The sequence below is a fragment of the Protobothrops mucrosquamatus genome, unplaced genomic scaffold (genome assembly GCF_001527695.2).
Source record: "Protobothrops mucrosquamatus isolate PMUCROS unplaced genomic scaffold, P.Mucros_1.0 scaffold1946, whole genome shotgun sequence".
Lineage (NCBI taxonomy): Eukaryota > Metazoa > Chordata > Lepidosauria > Squamata > Viperidae > Protobothrops > Protobothrops mucrosquamatus.
In genome coordinates, this window is record NW_015388067.1 from 425996 (window position 1) to 442919 (window position 16924).

At 36.2% G+C, this 16924-nt stretch overlaps 1 protein-coding gene across 1 annotated transcript in view; it reads left to right on the plus strand.

Moving 5' to 3' along the window:
• LOC107294448 (contactin-associated protein-like 2) overlaps nucleotides 1-16924 on the plus strand; it is a gene marked incomplete at its 3' end in the record, with an annotated part of 224190 nt that overhangs the window by 104131 nt on the left and 103135 nt on the right. The window contains exon 4 of the mRNA XM_015823679.1: nucleotides 12215-12433. Coding sequence (XP_015679165.1) covers nucleotides 12215-12433 — 219 coding nt within the window. The remainder of the gene's footprint in view (nucleotides 1-12214; nucleotides 12434-16924) is intronic.

Below are 16924 nucleotides of genomic sequence, written 5' to 3' on the forward strand. Positions count from 1 at the left end.
TTTTATAGGCAGGAAACATAAAACATTCCCATTTCATATTTTGGCATTACATTTCTACAATTATTTCTACATTACATTTCTACAATTATTTCTACATTACATTTCTACAATTATTAAAAGAATAACTTTTACCTCCTTCAATTCTATCTGGTTTGTGTTAATTGCCCGGGTTTTCCCTCTCTCCAGAATGTCTCTAATAACTCAGGGGAGGGGGAGTGAAGGATGCGAGACAGGAAAACTTCGGTCTTTTAGAATTCCGTTTGACTTGTCCTTTAAATGGTTTTTTTTCCTCTGAGGCGCACCCCCTCCTTCCTGGGTTTCCTTTGTGATATTTTATTATAAGATTCCTTTTATTTGGAAAAAAGGCACCAATGCAATGATTAGTCATCTCTCAATTCGATAAAAAAAAGGGGGGAGTCTCTGCTTTTTTATCAACAACCGATGGTACAAAAATGTAACTACACTAAATAAATTGTGTGATGTGGACTTAGAGACATTAATTATAAACTCTTATAATTAATTAGAGACATTAATTATAAACTTTATTCTCTCCATGAGAGAATAAAATGGGGGCCAGTTGGTTAGCACAAGCTTTCAAGCAAGAAGGAGTTATCTTGTCTGTGCCTGGTGCTTTTCTAGGCTTTTGTCTTTGAAATACACCTTCTTTCTATTTGCAGTGTATGTTCCTCCACAAGTTTGCATAAACAATGCATTACAAACTCTTTCTTACCACATTATGTAGGCTGAAGAAAATACCCAGTTTCACTCCTCATTATTTAAAAGATTTTAACAGTGCTAACTTAAGCCAAGAGCTACCAAAATACTTTCAGCATGTCAACTGTCTTACTAGAGGTAAGAATACTTTAGACCACTGCTACACAACATTAAAAGATGCTTATCAGTCTTTACCACAATCAGTTGTGGGACACTCTGATCATTGTATGATTCACCTTGTACCTGTTTATTGACAAAGGCTTAAAACCATAAGACTAATAGTGAAGTCTTGGAATAAGGAGGCAAAGTTAAAGCTACAAGCTTGCCTTGACTGCACAGATTGGAACATTTTCAAAGATACTTCTGCAGACTTGGATGAACTCACAGATATTGTAAGGAATAAAAATTCAACTTCAAGGGTGTTGGAAAACAAAACAAGTTTTATTAAAGCTTTTGCAAAAGCTGATGGAGCTCTTGGTAATGGCAAATCCCAGACTCCACACTTGAATCAATTTTTGCATAGGTTTTTATACCCTGTCCCGTGCATCATGCCACATCCTTCCAATTGAAACCCAGTTGATAGGTTTCAATTGGTCACATGCTTTTCTAACCGCCTAGCAACCACTACAATTACCAAACCCTCCAATTATTAGATCAAAAGCCCCTTTTGTTCCTGTCTTATCTTCCCTTCCTTCTCTGTGGCATGATTTGTAACATACTGACAACTGAGGGTATATAGCCTTATCTACAAGGTGAACTGTTACCCAAACTGGATAATTGCAATTATAAAGGATTTATGTCTTCCCTTATTTATCTATAAGAGTGCCTGCTTTTCATCTAAAAGCTATGTGTGTAACAGAGTTCATGCTTTGGTTAAACATGGCTGCACTTTGGTTCATAGTTATACTCTAAAATACTAATTCTAGGCAGTTTATATAAATGAATAATATGTTATTCATAAGCTATATACTATTCTACAATAGTGTGCACTATTCTAAAAGTATGCTTAGAGTCAGTATATATAGTTCTTCTCTATTCCTCCAGCTTACTACATCTCCTTTCCTAAAAATACCTTAACTAAGTGCCTCTATATGCCTATTCCTTTAGCAGAAATGAAAAATTATAACATGTACATTTCTTGTTTACTTCACAATACTGTATCATCATATGTTAGTTTTTGTGAAGACCTACATGTGCTGACCAGAAACCTGTAAATATACAGTAACAACAAGCCTTGGTTCACAGCTAAACTCAAGCAGCTATGTGAGGCCAAAGAAGAAGACTACAGGAAAAGAGATAGAATGCTGTATAATAAGGCCAGAAAAATGTAAAAAAAAAAGGGGAGATCAGAGCAGCAAAAAGAAGCTACTCTGAAAGCTCACGAATCAGCTCTCAACAAATAAACCAGCAAATATGTGGAAAACTCTTAAAAATATCACAGGTTACAGCAAACCTCTTTTACATGCTGAAGGGAATTCCACATCTGGAATACTGCATCCAGTTTTGGTCACCGCATTACAAAAAAGATGCTGAGACTTTGGAAAAAATGCAAAGAAGAGCAACTAAAATAATTAAAGGCCTGGAGATTTAAACATATGAAGAATGGTTGCAGGATTTGGGAAAGCCCAGTCTAGGGAAAAGAAGGACTAGTGGGGACATGATAGCAGTATTCTAGTATTTGAGAGGCTGCCACAAGGAGGAGGGGGTCAATTTATTTTCCGAAGCACCAGAAGGCAAGACAAGAAACAATGGATGGAAACTAATTAAGGAGAGAAGCAACCTGGAATTAAGGTGAAACTTCCTAACAGTGAGGACAATTAACCAGTGGAACAGCTTGCCTTCAGACGTTGTGGGTGCTTCATCACTCGAGGTTTTTAAAAAGAGACTGGACAACTACTTGTCTGAAATGACATAGTGACTCCTGCTTGAGCAGGGGGCTGGACTAGAAGAACTCCAAGGTCCCTTCCAGCTCTATTCTGATTGACAACTGGCAGATGATCTGAATGTGTTTTACTGTAGATTTGAGCAGAAACCACTGTCACCTATCACCACCATCTCCATCTCAGATGCACCAACAACAGCCAAACGTTCCACAACTGACCCATCCCTTTGGACACCCCCCCACCCCCGGTGATCACAGAAAATAATGTGCAAGATCTATTTCACAGACAAAAGCCTGGAAAAGCACCAGGCCCAGACAAGATAACTCCTTCTTGCTTGAAATCTTGTGCTAACCAACTGGCCCCCATCTTCACCTGCATATTTAATAAATCACTAGAGATGCGTTATGTTCTTTCTTGCTTCAAACACTCTACTATCATCTCCAATGCCAAAGAAACCCTCCATGAAAGAATTGAATGATTACAGACTAGTTGCTCTGACATCCGTAGTTATGAAAACTTTTGAAAGGTTGGTGCTGGCCTACCAAGCAAATAGATTGACAGATGATGTTGTTAATATGGCTCTGCACTAGACTTCAGCTCAGCATTCAGTACCATCATTCCAGATATTCTTCTAACTATTCTTCTAATTCAGCTAGCTGTGCCTGACCACATTTGTAAGTGGATCATAAGCTTTCTAACAGGCAGGAAGCCACAGGTGAAGCTACGCAAAATCACATTAGATACCTGTACAATTAGCACAGAGGCCCCCCAGGGCTGTGTGCTCGCTCCACTTCTCTCTATATACCAACGAATGTATCTCAAAGGATCCCGCTGTTAAAATACTGAAGTTTGCAGATGATACAACAGTAATTGGTATCATTCGAAACAATGATGAATCTGCATACTGACTGTAAGGTCTGCCTCAGCTAGTACTCCCAAGAAAGCAGAACTCTTGAAACAGGCATTGTTCCAAACAGGAACTTTTATTGAGAGTCAGTGAAAACAGAAAGGCAAAGCAAGATCTGAGGAAATCACTATATTAAAGTTTCCCTTCACAAACCTCTCCCCCCAGTATCCAACTGTCTAGCAGTCTTCCAGCCAATCCACAGGTGTGAAGTTGTTATGCGAACCAGAACGATAAGGGACAGTTTCCATGCGCTGTGTCTTCTTTTTACAACAGCATGGAGATAAGGCAGATGGTTCCTGGCACATTCCTCCCCCTCTTCACACCCAAAGCAATACGTCAAAAGATAGAGAGAACAAAGTAAAGGAAATACATCCATGAATCTTCCTCCCAACAGAGCGAAACCTCCCACCTCCTATCAGAATGGCAGGGCCCTGAAATATGATTATGAAGGGGTCCTGACACTGATGGGAGGTTGAACAACTAGCCTTGTGGTATGGCCGGAACAAACGTGAACTGAACACACTCAAAACTGTAGAAATGGTAGTAGAATTTAGGAAAAATTCTCCTATTCTACCACCTCTTACAATACTAGACAACACAGTATCAACAGTTGAGACCTTTAGGTTTCTAGGTTCTATAATATCTCATGACTTAAAATGGACACCTAACATCAAAAATGTTATCAAAAAAGCACAACAGAGAATTTTCTTTCTGTGCCAACTCAGAAAGCTCAGACTGTCCAAGGAGCTGCTGATACAGTTCTATAAAGGAATTGTTGAGTCTGTCATTTGCATCTCTAACTGTCTGGTTTGGCACTGCAACCAAACAAGACATATACAATCTTCAACAGATAGTTAGAATTGCAGAAAAACAACTGGCTCTCTCATGACTCTTAATACAATGTGGTTAATCAAAAGAACTTTTACTAAAAAACAGTGGTTGCAGTAAGGTCACTAACTACGGAAGTGGAATCTAACATTCCCGCACAAAGCACCAAGCTATTCTTCCCACTTTGAAACCCAACCTCCTCCAACCAGCAAAAGCATGAAGTTTATAATTGTGTGATTTAATTTCTAATCCTTTTGCCCTGTTGTCTTGTCTAATATTCCTATTTAACAGTTCCAAATAAACAAATTTACCATAATCTGAACAGTTCCAGAATAAACAAATTTACCATAATCTGAACTTTCTGGAATGTATAAATGGACTTCAAACTGTATAAAACCCAAAACAAAATCCATCCTTTCCACCACATAAAGTCCAGTTCAAATTATCAAATGCTTTTGCTGCATCTACAAAAAATAATATGAACTGTTTGTTGCTACATTGATGCAAATGTTCAGTTATATCCAAGATTACTCTTATATTATCTTTTAGTTGTCTTTTGGGTAAAAGAAACCATACTGGTCTTTATATAATCCTATAAAACTTTTTTTAAGTCTTCCAACTAAGATAGATGTGAAATATTGTAATCATTTTTAAGAAGAGAAATTGGCCTATAATTCTTCACAGAGATTAAGTCCAGTCCTTCTTTAGCTATTAAAGAGATGTAGGCATTCTTCCACGAATCCAGCACTGGATTTCAATGTAAAATAGAGTTCATTAAGTCCTTCATCGGAAAAAGTAATTTGTCTTCAAAGATTTTATAAAATCTTAAATCTTAAATACAATAATAGATTTACAGAGGATTTTTGAAGTTTATTTCTGCTATTGTGTTACTTGTTAACAGTTTTGCCTTTATATCTGGTAACTAAATGACAGATCAAATAAGTTGCAAATAGATATAAAAGTTTATAAATTTTGGTCCCACTTTGCAAGCTGGGTAGGAGACTAATATTGTTGCAATATATTTATCAGTATTCAGCTAGGGGGATAGCAATAGCAATAGCAATAGTACTTAGACCTATATATTGCCACATAGAGCTTTACAGCACTCTCTGGACAGTTTACAATGTCAGCATATTGCTCCCAACAATCTGGATCCTCATTTTACTGACCTTGGAAGGATGGAAAGCTGAGTCAACCTTAAGCCCTGATAGGGTCGAACTGAGTTTGTTTATCATACTGCATTCTAACCACTGTGCTACCAGGACTCCTGGGTTAATATATGTACTGTATATATGTTTTTGTCTTTTGTCTTTTTAAATACACTTTTTTCAATGTTCTGTTTATTATTATTTTTGTCTTGCTTTGATAATGCTTCTGTATGAGCACACACATTTTGATTTGGTCAGCCTTTTACTATTTGTGTACTCTGTGATTGGTATATTGCATATGTAAAGTTTATAAAAACTGAACATGTTTATTAACTAAGTTTGATTCTGAAACCATCCAGATATTTTAAAAATTGACCTACTTATGGCATTCCAAAATGGATCCTCAATATCAATTCTTCTTTTGGTATTTTTTAAAGTAACTTTATTGCATGACATTTTGAACTTCTATAAAAGTTGGTACATCTCTGTTGCAGGTTATTCTTAGCTTGAATCTGAGTTGTTTAATATGATTTATATAATGCCATTCATCAAAATTTCTGAAGGTTCAAACTGAACAGAATAACAGCTCCCTACAATTATACTTCAAAGGGGCTTTTCTTTATCCTTGAAATAAAGAAGAAAAGGGGAAAAATCACAAAGAAAATTTATCAGGCAGATCTCTGTACAGGCTTTTCTTATATCAAATATTTTGCACTAAAAGAAAATGATATTCAGAAATGTAAGTCAGTGACACATATTTTTACAAAAGAAAAGTACAAATAAAAGAAGATATGGAACCAGGTGGTTTTCTGAATGAAATAGCAGGAACCCAGGAAGGGGGTAGTCTTTGACTTATAACATTTCATTTAGTGACCATTCAAAATTACAAAGGCACTGAAAAAAATGACTTATGACCATTTTTCATATTTACGACCATTGCAGCATCCCCATGGTCACATGATCAAAATTCAGATGCTTGGCAATTGGTTGATATTTATGATGGTTACAGTGTCCCAGAGTCATGTGATCACCTTTTGAGAACTTCTGACAAGCAAAGACAATGGGGAAGCCAGATTCACTTAACAACTATGTTACTATTTTAACAACTGCAGTGATTCACTTAATAATTGTGTCAAGAAACGTCGTAAAATGGGGCAAAATTCACAACAACTCTCTTACTTTGCAACCAAAATTTTGAGCTCAATTGTGGTCATAAGTCAAGGATTGTCCTTAATTTAATCCATGATGGTCTCTGGCTTATCTAAAAAAATTGAACCAGAAAGTAAATAGTGTAAGAGGTGTATACCATAATCCTACTCATACACACAACTAATGTAAAGACAACTTGGTGCCTAAAAATCCACTACTTGTTTCAGATTTTTTTTCTGTACTGTACCTTTAAAAAAAAACCTAATATATTAAGAAGAGACTGGACAGCCATTTTTCTGAAATGATATAGGGTTTCCTGCCTGAGCAGGGGGTTGGACTAGATGACCTCCAAGGTCCCTTCCATCATCATCATCATCATCATCATCATCATCATCATCATCATCATCATCATCATCATCATTATTATTATTATTATTATTATTATTATTATTATTATTGATCATCGCACAGTTAGCCAGATGTTCAGACTGGATTTGGCATTTTGTCTACCTATCGAGTCCTTACCAAGGACCTGGGATAGGCAGATGTGGATGTTTGATGGTATTACAGATATCGTCGCAGGATAAAGCAGTTCCTAGTAAGGCTGCCTTTTGCAATTGATTAATGGCGAATTTGTCAATGCCAATGGTATTCAAGTGGTGCTCAAGTTGTTTTGGGATTGCACCCAAGGCACCTATTACTATTGGTACTACCCTTGCTTGCTTTTGCCACAGTCTTTCTATTTCTATTTGTAGGGCTTTGTATTTTGTCATCTTCTCCAGTTCTTTCTCGTCTATTCTGCTGTCTCCAGGCACTGCCACGTCCACTATCCAGACTTTTTTGTCTTTCTTATCGACAATTGTTAAGTCCGGGGTGTTATGTTGCAGGTGCTTGTCTGTTTGAATTCTGAAGTCCCAGAACAATTTAACTTTATCATTTTCTATGACTTTCTCTATTTTATGATCCCACCAGTTCTTGCTTACAGGCAAATGATATTTCTTGCAGATCTTCCAATGCACCATTGTTGCTATTTTGTCATGCCGCTGCTTGTAGTCTGTGCGATCTTCTTGTAGCAGCTTACCAGGTGGTCCACTGTTTCTTCAGCTTCTTTGCATAGGCGGCACTTACTGTCTATTGCTGTCTTCTCAATTTTGACTTTGTATGCATTTGTCCTTAAGGCTTGGTCTTGTGCAGCCAGAATTAGTCCCTCGGTCTCTTTCTTCAATTTTCCTGCTCTTAGCCATTGCCTCACTGGGGGTTGTTGTTGTTGTTGTTGTTGTTGTTGTTGTTGTTGTTGTTGTTGTTGTTGTTGTTATTATTATTATTATTATTATTATTATTATTATTATTATTATTCTGCTTGCTTTGGTAAGCTGGCAGCAAAGGATATTATGCACAAAATCAACAGACACCTAAATACAAAAAAAGATGCATGCATTTTTAAAATATATAAAGCTAGCAGCTAGGAAATAAAATATCAAAGTTTGTGGTGTAGATAGCTTTAAACATTCCAATGGAGAAATAAAAAATAATAGTCTGCTATATATTATCCTATAATAATTGCTGCAATAATATACATAAAATACTTTAGCACTCAAAAATGTTTCAATAAATCTTTCATGAAGCATTACTTTAGACTTACAATTCTCTGAATTCCTATTGTAGTTTTAGGTCAATAAATAATATAAAATGCAAATGAATTGCACAAAAAATATTATTGCCATTATAAAAATCAGGATTCAGGCTAAAGTACCAAACTTATATTGGGAAAGAGTAATTGAATATAGAACAATACTGCATGTCATACTGATTTAACATAATAGGGAATATTGATCTGAGACATTCCTGAGTCCTATTACAATGCTATTGGCAATGGATTCGACTCTCTTTTATCTATTTTTTTCTGTCATGTTTGATCTATGATTCCCAATGATGAATTTAAATGCTCAGATTATACCATGAAACATTGTCATAAAATTTGCCTTGAGCTCATCATTATGATTGTATAATATAAATAACAAATAAACTTCTCAGAAGTTTATGAACAGTAAAAAAAAATGGCAAGGATTTCACAACTGACAACTTGGCGGAGGAGAAGAACCCTGATCATATTAGAAAAGGTTTCTAGTTTTTAAAAGACAAAATAATTGACCTTAATATTGAGATATTTTAGGACTGGACAGACTTAGCTTCCCACATGGTACAGATGATGGTGATGTCTTTAATATCTCACTGACATACAGTTAGGTAGATGCCAGTGTTTGGACCTCGGATGCATGCAAGTGGTTTTCTACTTCTTTGCAAGTCTGAACATCATGTTAGCAATGCACAGATAGAGCTCGACACATTTGCTTGTAAGCAGCAAGTCATTATTTAGTTTATCTAATCTATGTCACTGTCTGTCCCCACTCCAAAAAAAGAAACAGGAAAAACGGACACTTTGAGGCATGTTATTTGGAACACAGTATATCTTAGAATGCCAAAAACAAATGAAGCCCAGTATTTAAAAAACAAAACAAAAATAAGAACATTTAGTCAAAGCAGTAAATGAGTTACTTCATAGGACTGGAGAGTTTCATATCCAAAAAATTAAAACAGAAAGAATATATCTTTATCATGAAATGTTTTACAACAGAATATTTGAGGGTTTTGTGCTCTTTTGCTTTTGTTTTACATCAAAAAGTAAAATATAGAAGCCAACTGCTTTCTTGTACAGATACTTAGGATGCATAATTTTTCCCATGATTTTAATTATTAATTTTAATTATTAATTATTAAAAATGTAACTCATTTACCAAGTAAAAACTCAGAGGGTCATCATCAGGATTCCAACATGAAAGAGTTAAAATGTGTCATGGTTAGTGTGTTATAATTTGTTAAAATATGTTCATGAACTTATTTATTGATCTAGTGCAAGACTGAATACTTTAGAGTATGCTTTGCAACCTTTGCAACTCCTGTCCTCCCCAAAAAGTGAGATAAAACAATATTAATAGATCTTTTATTTAGATACAAATAGCATGGGACTTAAGACCTAAAAACTGAGGTTTATAATAAAAATGATCATAAAAATGATTTAGTAAATCAATGTACTGTATTTTATATATTTTATATAATTGTAGACTTTGATAATATGAAAAAACAATATATTTTAAACTATAAATAGCATAGCAGTAAAATAGTATTTTTCAATTTATATCACAAAGAAAACAAGATTTCCATAAATGAAACAATTAGTATAGAATTAATAAAAATGAAAGTATACTTTCCAACCCTTTTCCTTTTAAACTTTTTAATAATAAATATTCTTATATAATATACAGACTTGAAAAATACAAAAGAGATTGGCAGAAACTCCTGCTAACGTTATTAATATACTTTAGATTCTGTATTTTTCAACAGAAGTAACTTTGCTCTTCATTAACTAGGTGCCTATAACAAAAGGTCCCATCATAAATTTATGACTATTATTACATGAAGAATAGAACAGAACAGAACAAAACAAAACAGAACAGAATTTTGTCTCCGGTGCATAAGCTCTCAGTGTACATACAAGTAACAAGTGATAAATCATGATTATAATCATAAAAAACATTCATCATAAATCATAAGATACAACACTCAGTGATGGTCATGGATACTAAATAAGCAATCAACAGAGATCATAGGATACTAAATAAAACAATTAATATAAATTGTAAGATACAAACAACAAAGATAAGGAGATAGGAAATAGGAAAGATGAGAAGAAGAATAGTAATACAGCCTTACTAGGTAGTTTGACAGTGTTGTGGGAATTAGTTGTTTAGCAGAGTTATGGCATGGGGGGGGGAACTGTTCTTGTGTCTAGTTGTTTTGGCATGCAATGCCCAATAGTGTCATCTTGAGGGAAGAAGTTGAAACAGTTTATGTCCAGGATGTGAGGGGTCTGTAGATATTTTCACAGCCCTCTTTCTGGCTTGTGCAATATATAGATCCTCAATGGAAGGCAGGCTAGTAGCAGTTGTTTTTTTCTGCAGTTCTAACTATCCGTTGAAGTCTGTGTCTGTCTTATAATCACATTACTTTAATGTGTAAGAAGATTTCATACTATTAAAACCTTATTTCTATATTTTAACAGTAAATTAAAGCAAACTAGATGCAACTGAGCAGTGATAACACTCACATTCAAACTTTCTGTGCTTGAAGATTCCTAACAGGCAACTCTGCTCTTTTAGGAAAGGATATAGGGGTATCTAGATAATATTGCAGATTTTCATGTGGATAAAGTGGTTGTTTCATTTTTTATGTGGATTGGGTGTGCCAATTGTGGTGAACAGAGTAGTGTATTGTAATGCTGTCTTTAGAACTTGTGTAAATAGATAGGGTTCCTTATCAAGGACTGATCCACGCTTTCCTTCCTTCTTCAGATGCCATATTGTGTGTGGCTAAGAGATAGTAAATACTTCTTTAAGGGAGGACAATTAGTGGGACTGTACAATGTTGGTCAAATCTGGTTCTAGATTCTGCCTCAGTTTATCTTTTCCAATAAGTAACCAAGCAGAAGATCATTTAAAACCAATTTATTAGATAAAGTGGGGTCTCCCTATGAAAAGGGGGAACCAGGGAAAATGAATTACAATTACTTTTATAGACAGCACATCTAAGAACTTCAAAGCAAAAGTTGATTAGTTTAGAAATAGTCATCTGTTCAGTTGCATTTCAAGGATTAAGTCATCTCATAATATGTGAGTATAGCCATAGAAAAGAGCATTATATTCTGAGTAAAAGAAACATTTGCAAAGGAAAAACATCAACATGAGTATGGGTAAGATACATTCTCAGTGCTTCTCAAGGCTGAGCTGGACTGTTTTCTTTGTTCATGGAGACTTGAGAACAGACGAAAAGGAAGCTGTTATCTACAATGTATTGAATGCTTTCCTGCCAGTCCTGGTTTCTGAAAGAGAGGCATTTTTGAAGGTTAAGGCTTATGGGAAATTATTAGCAATACAGTTAAAAAAGCAAATTTAAAATACAAGAAAGCTCATGTTAGTTAGCCAGTGCAACAGTACTACAAAACCCATGTTTCGAGTATTACATCCTATGTTGCCCTCAAGAGACACACCCATTTTGAGGTTGCTGTCTTGATTGCTAGGTCTAATTCAAGGTGTTAATCAAGTCTGAGGCTCAATAAGACATAACACTGGTAGATAACAAAAACCTTTTCAAATGTGAGTGCCTATATGGTCTGAACATACAGGAAGGGCTGGCTGATGGTTACTTAAAAGTCTGTAAACTGTAGGCAAGAGAAGATAGGCTTTCTCAGCTATAGCCCCATACATTGGAACGTACTTCCCCTGGAATACACTTAGTCCTGATCAAGTTCTAACAATCATCCTGTTTAATAACTAAATGACTAAAGCCATTTTTATCACCTGAATTAATTGTTATATGGATATTGCATTCAGTAGATTATTATTCAAAATCTATACTGTAAATTCCATTAAAATAAACCTAATTGCAAGTAGAGATCTTTTTTAAAAAAAAAAATCACAAAATTAGCAGAATCTGTATTAAATTATATTTCTCTAACCTTCTCTCATCAGCTGCCACAGATGTATCTTTCTCATTTAATGTTGGAAATGGCCCAGTAGAAATTATTATCAAGTCACCCCATCCGCTCACTGACGATCAGTGGCATCAAGTGATTGCAGAGCGCAATGTCAAAGAAGCCAGCCTGCAAGTAGATCAGTTCCCCAGAGAGATCCAGAAGGCTCCCACTGAAGGCCACACTCGACTAGAACTCTATAGCCAGCTGTATGTTGGTAAGCAGAAACTATATGTTCAACTGAAAATGCAGCGTCTTTTCTGTATGCTTGTGGTCACTCCAGATCCTGTTCATACTGTATATACTTCACATTTATTTGTTTGTTTGTCTGTTTGTTTGTTTGTTTGTTTGCTTGCTTGCTTACTAACTTACTTACATTTACTTACTTACTTACTTACTTACTTACTTAAAATATCTGTATATCATCCAATACTCATCAAATAATCCTCAATGGCACTACATCCACATGGAGAGAAGTAAGCAGTGGGGTACCACAAGGCTCCATCTTAGGCCCAGTACTCTTCAAATCTACATAAATGACTTAGATAAGGGAATAGAAGGGGAACTCATCAAATTTACAGGTGACACCAAACTTGCAGGAATAACCAACACCCCAAAAGACAAGCTCTGGATCCAAAAAGATCTTGACAAACTCGAACAATGGGCCCTATCCAACAAAATGAGTTTCAAAGTGGAGAAAAGCAAAGTCTTACACTTAGGCAGGAAAAACCAAAGGAACAAATACAGATTGGGCGAGACCTGGCTTGGAGGCAGTAACTATGAGAGGGACCTTGGAGTCCTGGTGGATGATCACTTAACTATGAGCCAGCAGTGTGCAGCAGCAACCAAAAAAGCTAATACAATCCTGGGTTGCATAAACAGAGGCATAGAATCAAGATTGCGCAAAGTATTAGTACCACTTTATAAAGTCCTAGTAAGACCACACCTCGAATACTACAGCCAGTTTTGGTAACCATGTCACAAAAAAGATGCTGAGAATCTGGAAAAAATTCAGAGAAGAGCAACTAAGATGATCAAAGGCCTGGAGACCAAAACATATGAAGAACGGCTGCGGAACTTGGGTTTGGCCAGTCTAAAAAAAAGAAGAAATAGGGGAGACATGATAGCAGTGTTCCAGTATCTGAGGGGCTGCCACAAAGAAGAGAGGGCCAGGTTGTTCACCAGAGCAGCAGAGGAAGGACGAGAAACAATGGTTGGAAGCTGATCAAAGAAAGAAGCAACCTGGAATTAAGGAGAAACTTCCTGACAGTGAGGACAGTCAACCAGTGGAACAGATTACCCCCCAAAATCGTGGGTGCTCCATCGCTGGAAGTTTTAAAAAAGAGACTGGACAATCACCTTTCTGAGATGGTATAGTCCTGCTGATGCAGCGGGCTGGACTAGAAGACCTCCAAGGTCCCTTCCAGCTCTATTCTATTCTATTCAAGAAATGGGCGACATGATAGCAGTATTCCAGTATTTGAGGGGCTGCCATAAGGAAGAGGGCAACTATTCTCCAAGGCACCAGAGGGCAAGACAAGAAGCAATGGTTGTAAAGTGACCAAAGAGAGAAGCAACCTGGAATTAAGGAGAAACTTCCTAACATTGAGGACAATTAACCAGTGGAACAACTTGCCTCCAGAAGTCATGGGCACTCAATCCCTGGAGATTTTTAAGAAGACACTAGGCAGTCACTTATCTGAAATGGTATAGGTCTGTGGTGGCAAAGCACGCAGAGCCCTCTCTGCTGGGTTTTATAAAACCTTTTAGCTTTAGGCCTTTGCCACTGTGTGCAAAAAAAAAAGAAGAGGTTCAATCAATCAATTTCAACTTCTCACGGGGAAAAAAAAGATCTCGCAAAGTTGGAATTGATAGAACTTTTTAATCCCACCCAATCTGCCATTACCACCACAGCCATGCCTATCTAATTGGTCACGCCCACCCAATGGGCCACATCCACCCAATGGGCCACATCCACCCAGCACCCAATGATACATAAGTGGGTTTTGGGTTGCCGTTTGGGCACTCGGTCTCTAATAGGGTCGCCATCACTGGTATAGGTTCTCCTGCTTGAGCAGGAGGCTAGACTAGAAGACCTCCAAGGTCCCTTCCAGCTCTATTCTCTATTCTATTCTATTCAATAATTCCACAACTCCCCAATCTGTTCAAAATAGAACACTAATCCTAGACTTCAGGTTTCCTAGATAGAACATTTAATAAACAAAACACAATAGATGAAAATACTATTTTTGCTCCATTCCCATCAGACAAAACAATATTCAGACAAGTTTGCCACTGCAGTCTTAGTATTTAAGCTGGCTCATGCAACAGAAGTTTCATTCAAAATACATTTGGAGTTTTGAATACAGGTACTAGCATTTTTTATTAGAAAAATGTTGTGCTAGCTTGTGCAATTTAAGAAATGTAAAAGATGATCTAAAAACCAGTTCCAATTAACAACTTGCCCTGCTCTTACAGACTGCATAAATCTAATCCAGATGCCACCAAATGTATCTGTCTCGTGTTAGCCAAAACAAAGTACTTTATGGTATGGCTGTCATTTGATTGTTTAGTTACAATATATATCAGTAAGCACCCTTCAAACCACAAATCTAATTTAAGATATGACTAGATAATCTTTTGGTGATCGGGGACTTCACTTAATATTTTTACTGGTTCAGAATCTACAATATATAATGGTGCAATTTGGAAATAATCATATCATGTGCAAGGATGGGCTTGGGATTTGGGGCTATTTTCCCCTACTTTAAAGGCAGGAGTTGGATTTTTTGTTCTTAAATAGCATAACAAACAGCTATCATATGGCTTTATAGTTTAATTCACATTTTATATGATTCCTGCCACTGACACACCTCTGATTTCCAGCAAATGTTACACTTCACTGAAAGTACTAATTAGGAAACTAAAACTTAAATATAACACAGAAGCAAGTCATTGAAGAAGAACCAGATGCTTACAAAAATTGAAAGAAACTAAGAAAGACTCAAGCCCCCGCTTCAACCTCGGTGAGTCCAGCCCTCCAAAAATCTATTACTGCATTTTTACAATAGGAAACTCAACAAAAGGACACTCAAGCCATACTTCAAGCAATTGCAGATTCTAAAATGGAAATGAAAAAGATTTGGAAAAAAAATTATGAAGATTTGAAAAATGATCACCTTAAAATGGATCAAAAAATGAAAACCTTTCAACAAGCAATGGCAGACACCCAACAAAGAATGCAAAAAATAGAAAATAAGTCAGTGGTGGTGGATTAGAAAAGTGAAGCTTTGGAAGAGAAAAATCAGAGATTGGCGCAAGCTAACGCAGAATTGGAAGACAGCATGGCCATTATGGAGATGGAGAGCGCATCACACTTTTTAAGATTTCAAAATATTATAGAAGAAAAGGATGAGAACCTGTTAGAGCTGATGAACGAGTTATTAGCGGAATTGCTTGGAATGGAAATGGACCAAATGAAATGAGAAATAGATCAGGTTTTTAGAATTAATTCAAGCTATGCAAGAAGAAATAGAGTTCCTAGGGAAGTCCATGTAAGATTTCTTAAAAGATTTATACGTGACGAGACCTTGAGAGCAATAAAAGACCAACCACTGAAATACAAAGATAAAGAACTTGTAGTTCTTAAACAGATTCCCAGAAGAATAAGAGAAGCTCAAAGAGAATATCAATTTTTAACGAGGAAACTGTTTAACAAGGGAGTGAATTTTAGATGGCTGGTCCCAGAAGGCTTATTAATTTTTTGGGACTCGAAAAAAAATATAGATTGGATACTCCAATTCAAGCAGAGGAATTTTATAACAATCACAGAGCTTTTTTAGAAAAAGGTGACTTTGAATCCAAGAAACCGGAGGAAACGATGGGTGCAGGAGCACCGAAACAAATGGAGGAGGGCGAACCAAAAAAGACTCAATCAGAGGAAGTGTCAATGCTGCTAATATTGAATATTCTTGCTTTGACAAAATATGCAGAACTGTCTGGCACTTTTAGAATTAACTCAGATGAGAATGGAGAGAGAGAGCAATTTGTGCGGGCTTCAGAAGGAAGTTAACCTTTGCCCCCCAGGCTGGTTGGAGGACGTAACTCATGACAGCAAAAGAGGGAGGGAAAATGCTAGCAAAAATAACTGCTCTGGGGGTGGAGACTTCAGATCTTGGCATCCATCTATGATGTGCCGACAATCTGTTATACTGTTAATAAAGCCTTTTAGAATAAACAATGCCTGGAAGTTCTTTGAAATGTTTCATTAGTCGGAACCTTGACAGGAAGATGTAAGACCAAAAGACCAGAGGCAGATAAGCTCCCTAGAAGATTGAGGTCTAAACACAATTGAAATTATGGAGGAGATTGGAATTTTTTCAATAAATATAAATGGTCATAACTCCCCATCAAAAAGGAATAAAATATTTAATAGATTACAAAAGTTGAAAATGTACATAATTTTCCTTCAAGAGACACATATTAAAAGACAACATTCTAGAATTTTAGAACAACCAAAGATAGGTAAACTTTTTTTTCCTCTGGCACAGCAAAAGAAAAGAGGGATAGCTTTCTACATAAAAGAAAAGATGAACCCAAAACAAATTTACGCTGATGAAGAAGGGAGAATTTTAATGGTGGAAATTACATGGAACCAAAAACAAATTTTGATGATTACAATATATGCTCCTTTTTTTTTTTTTTTTTT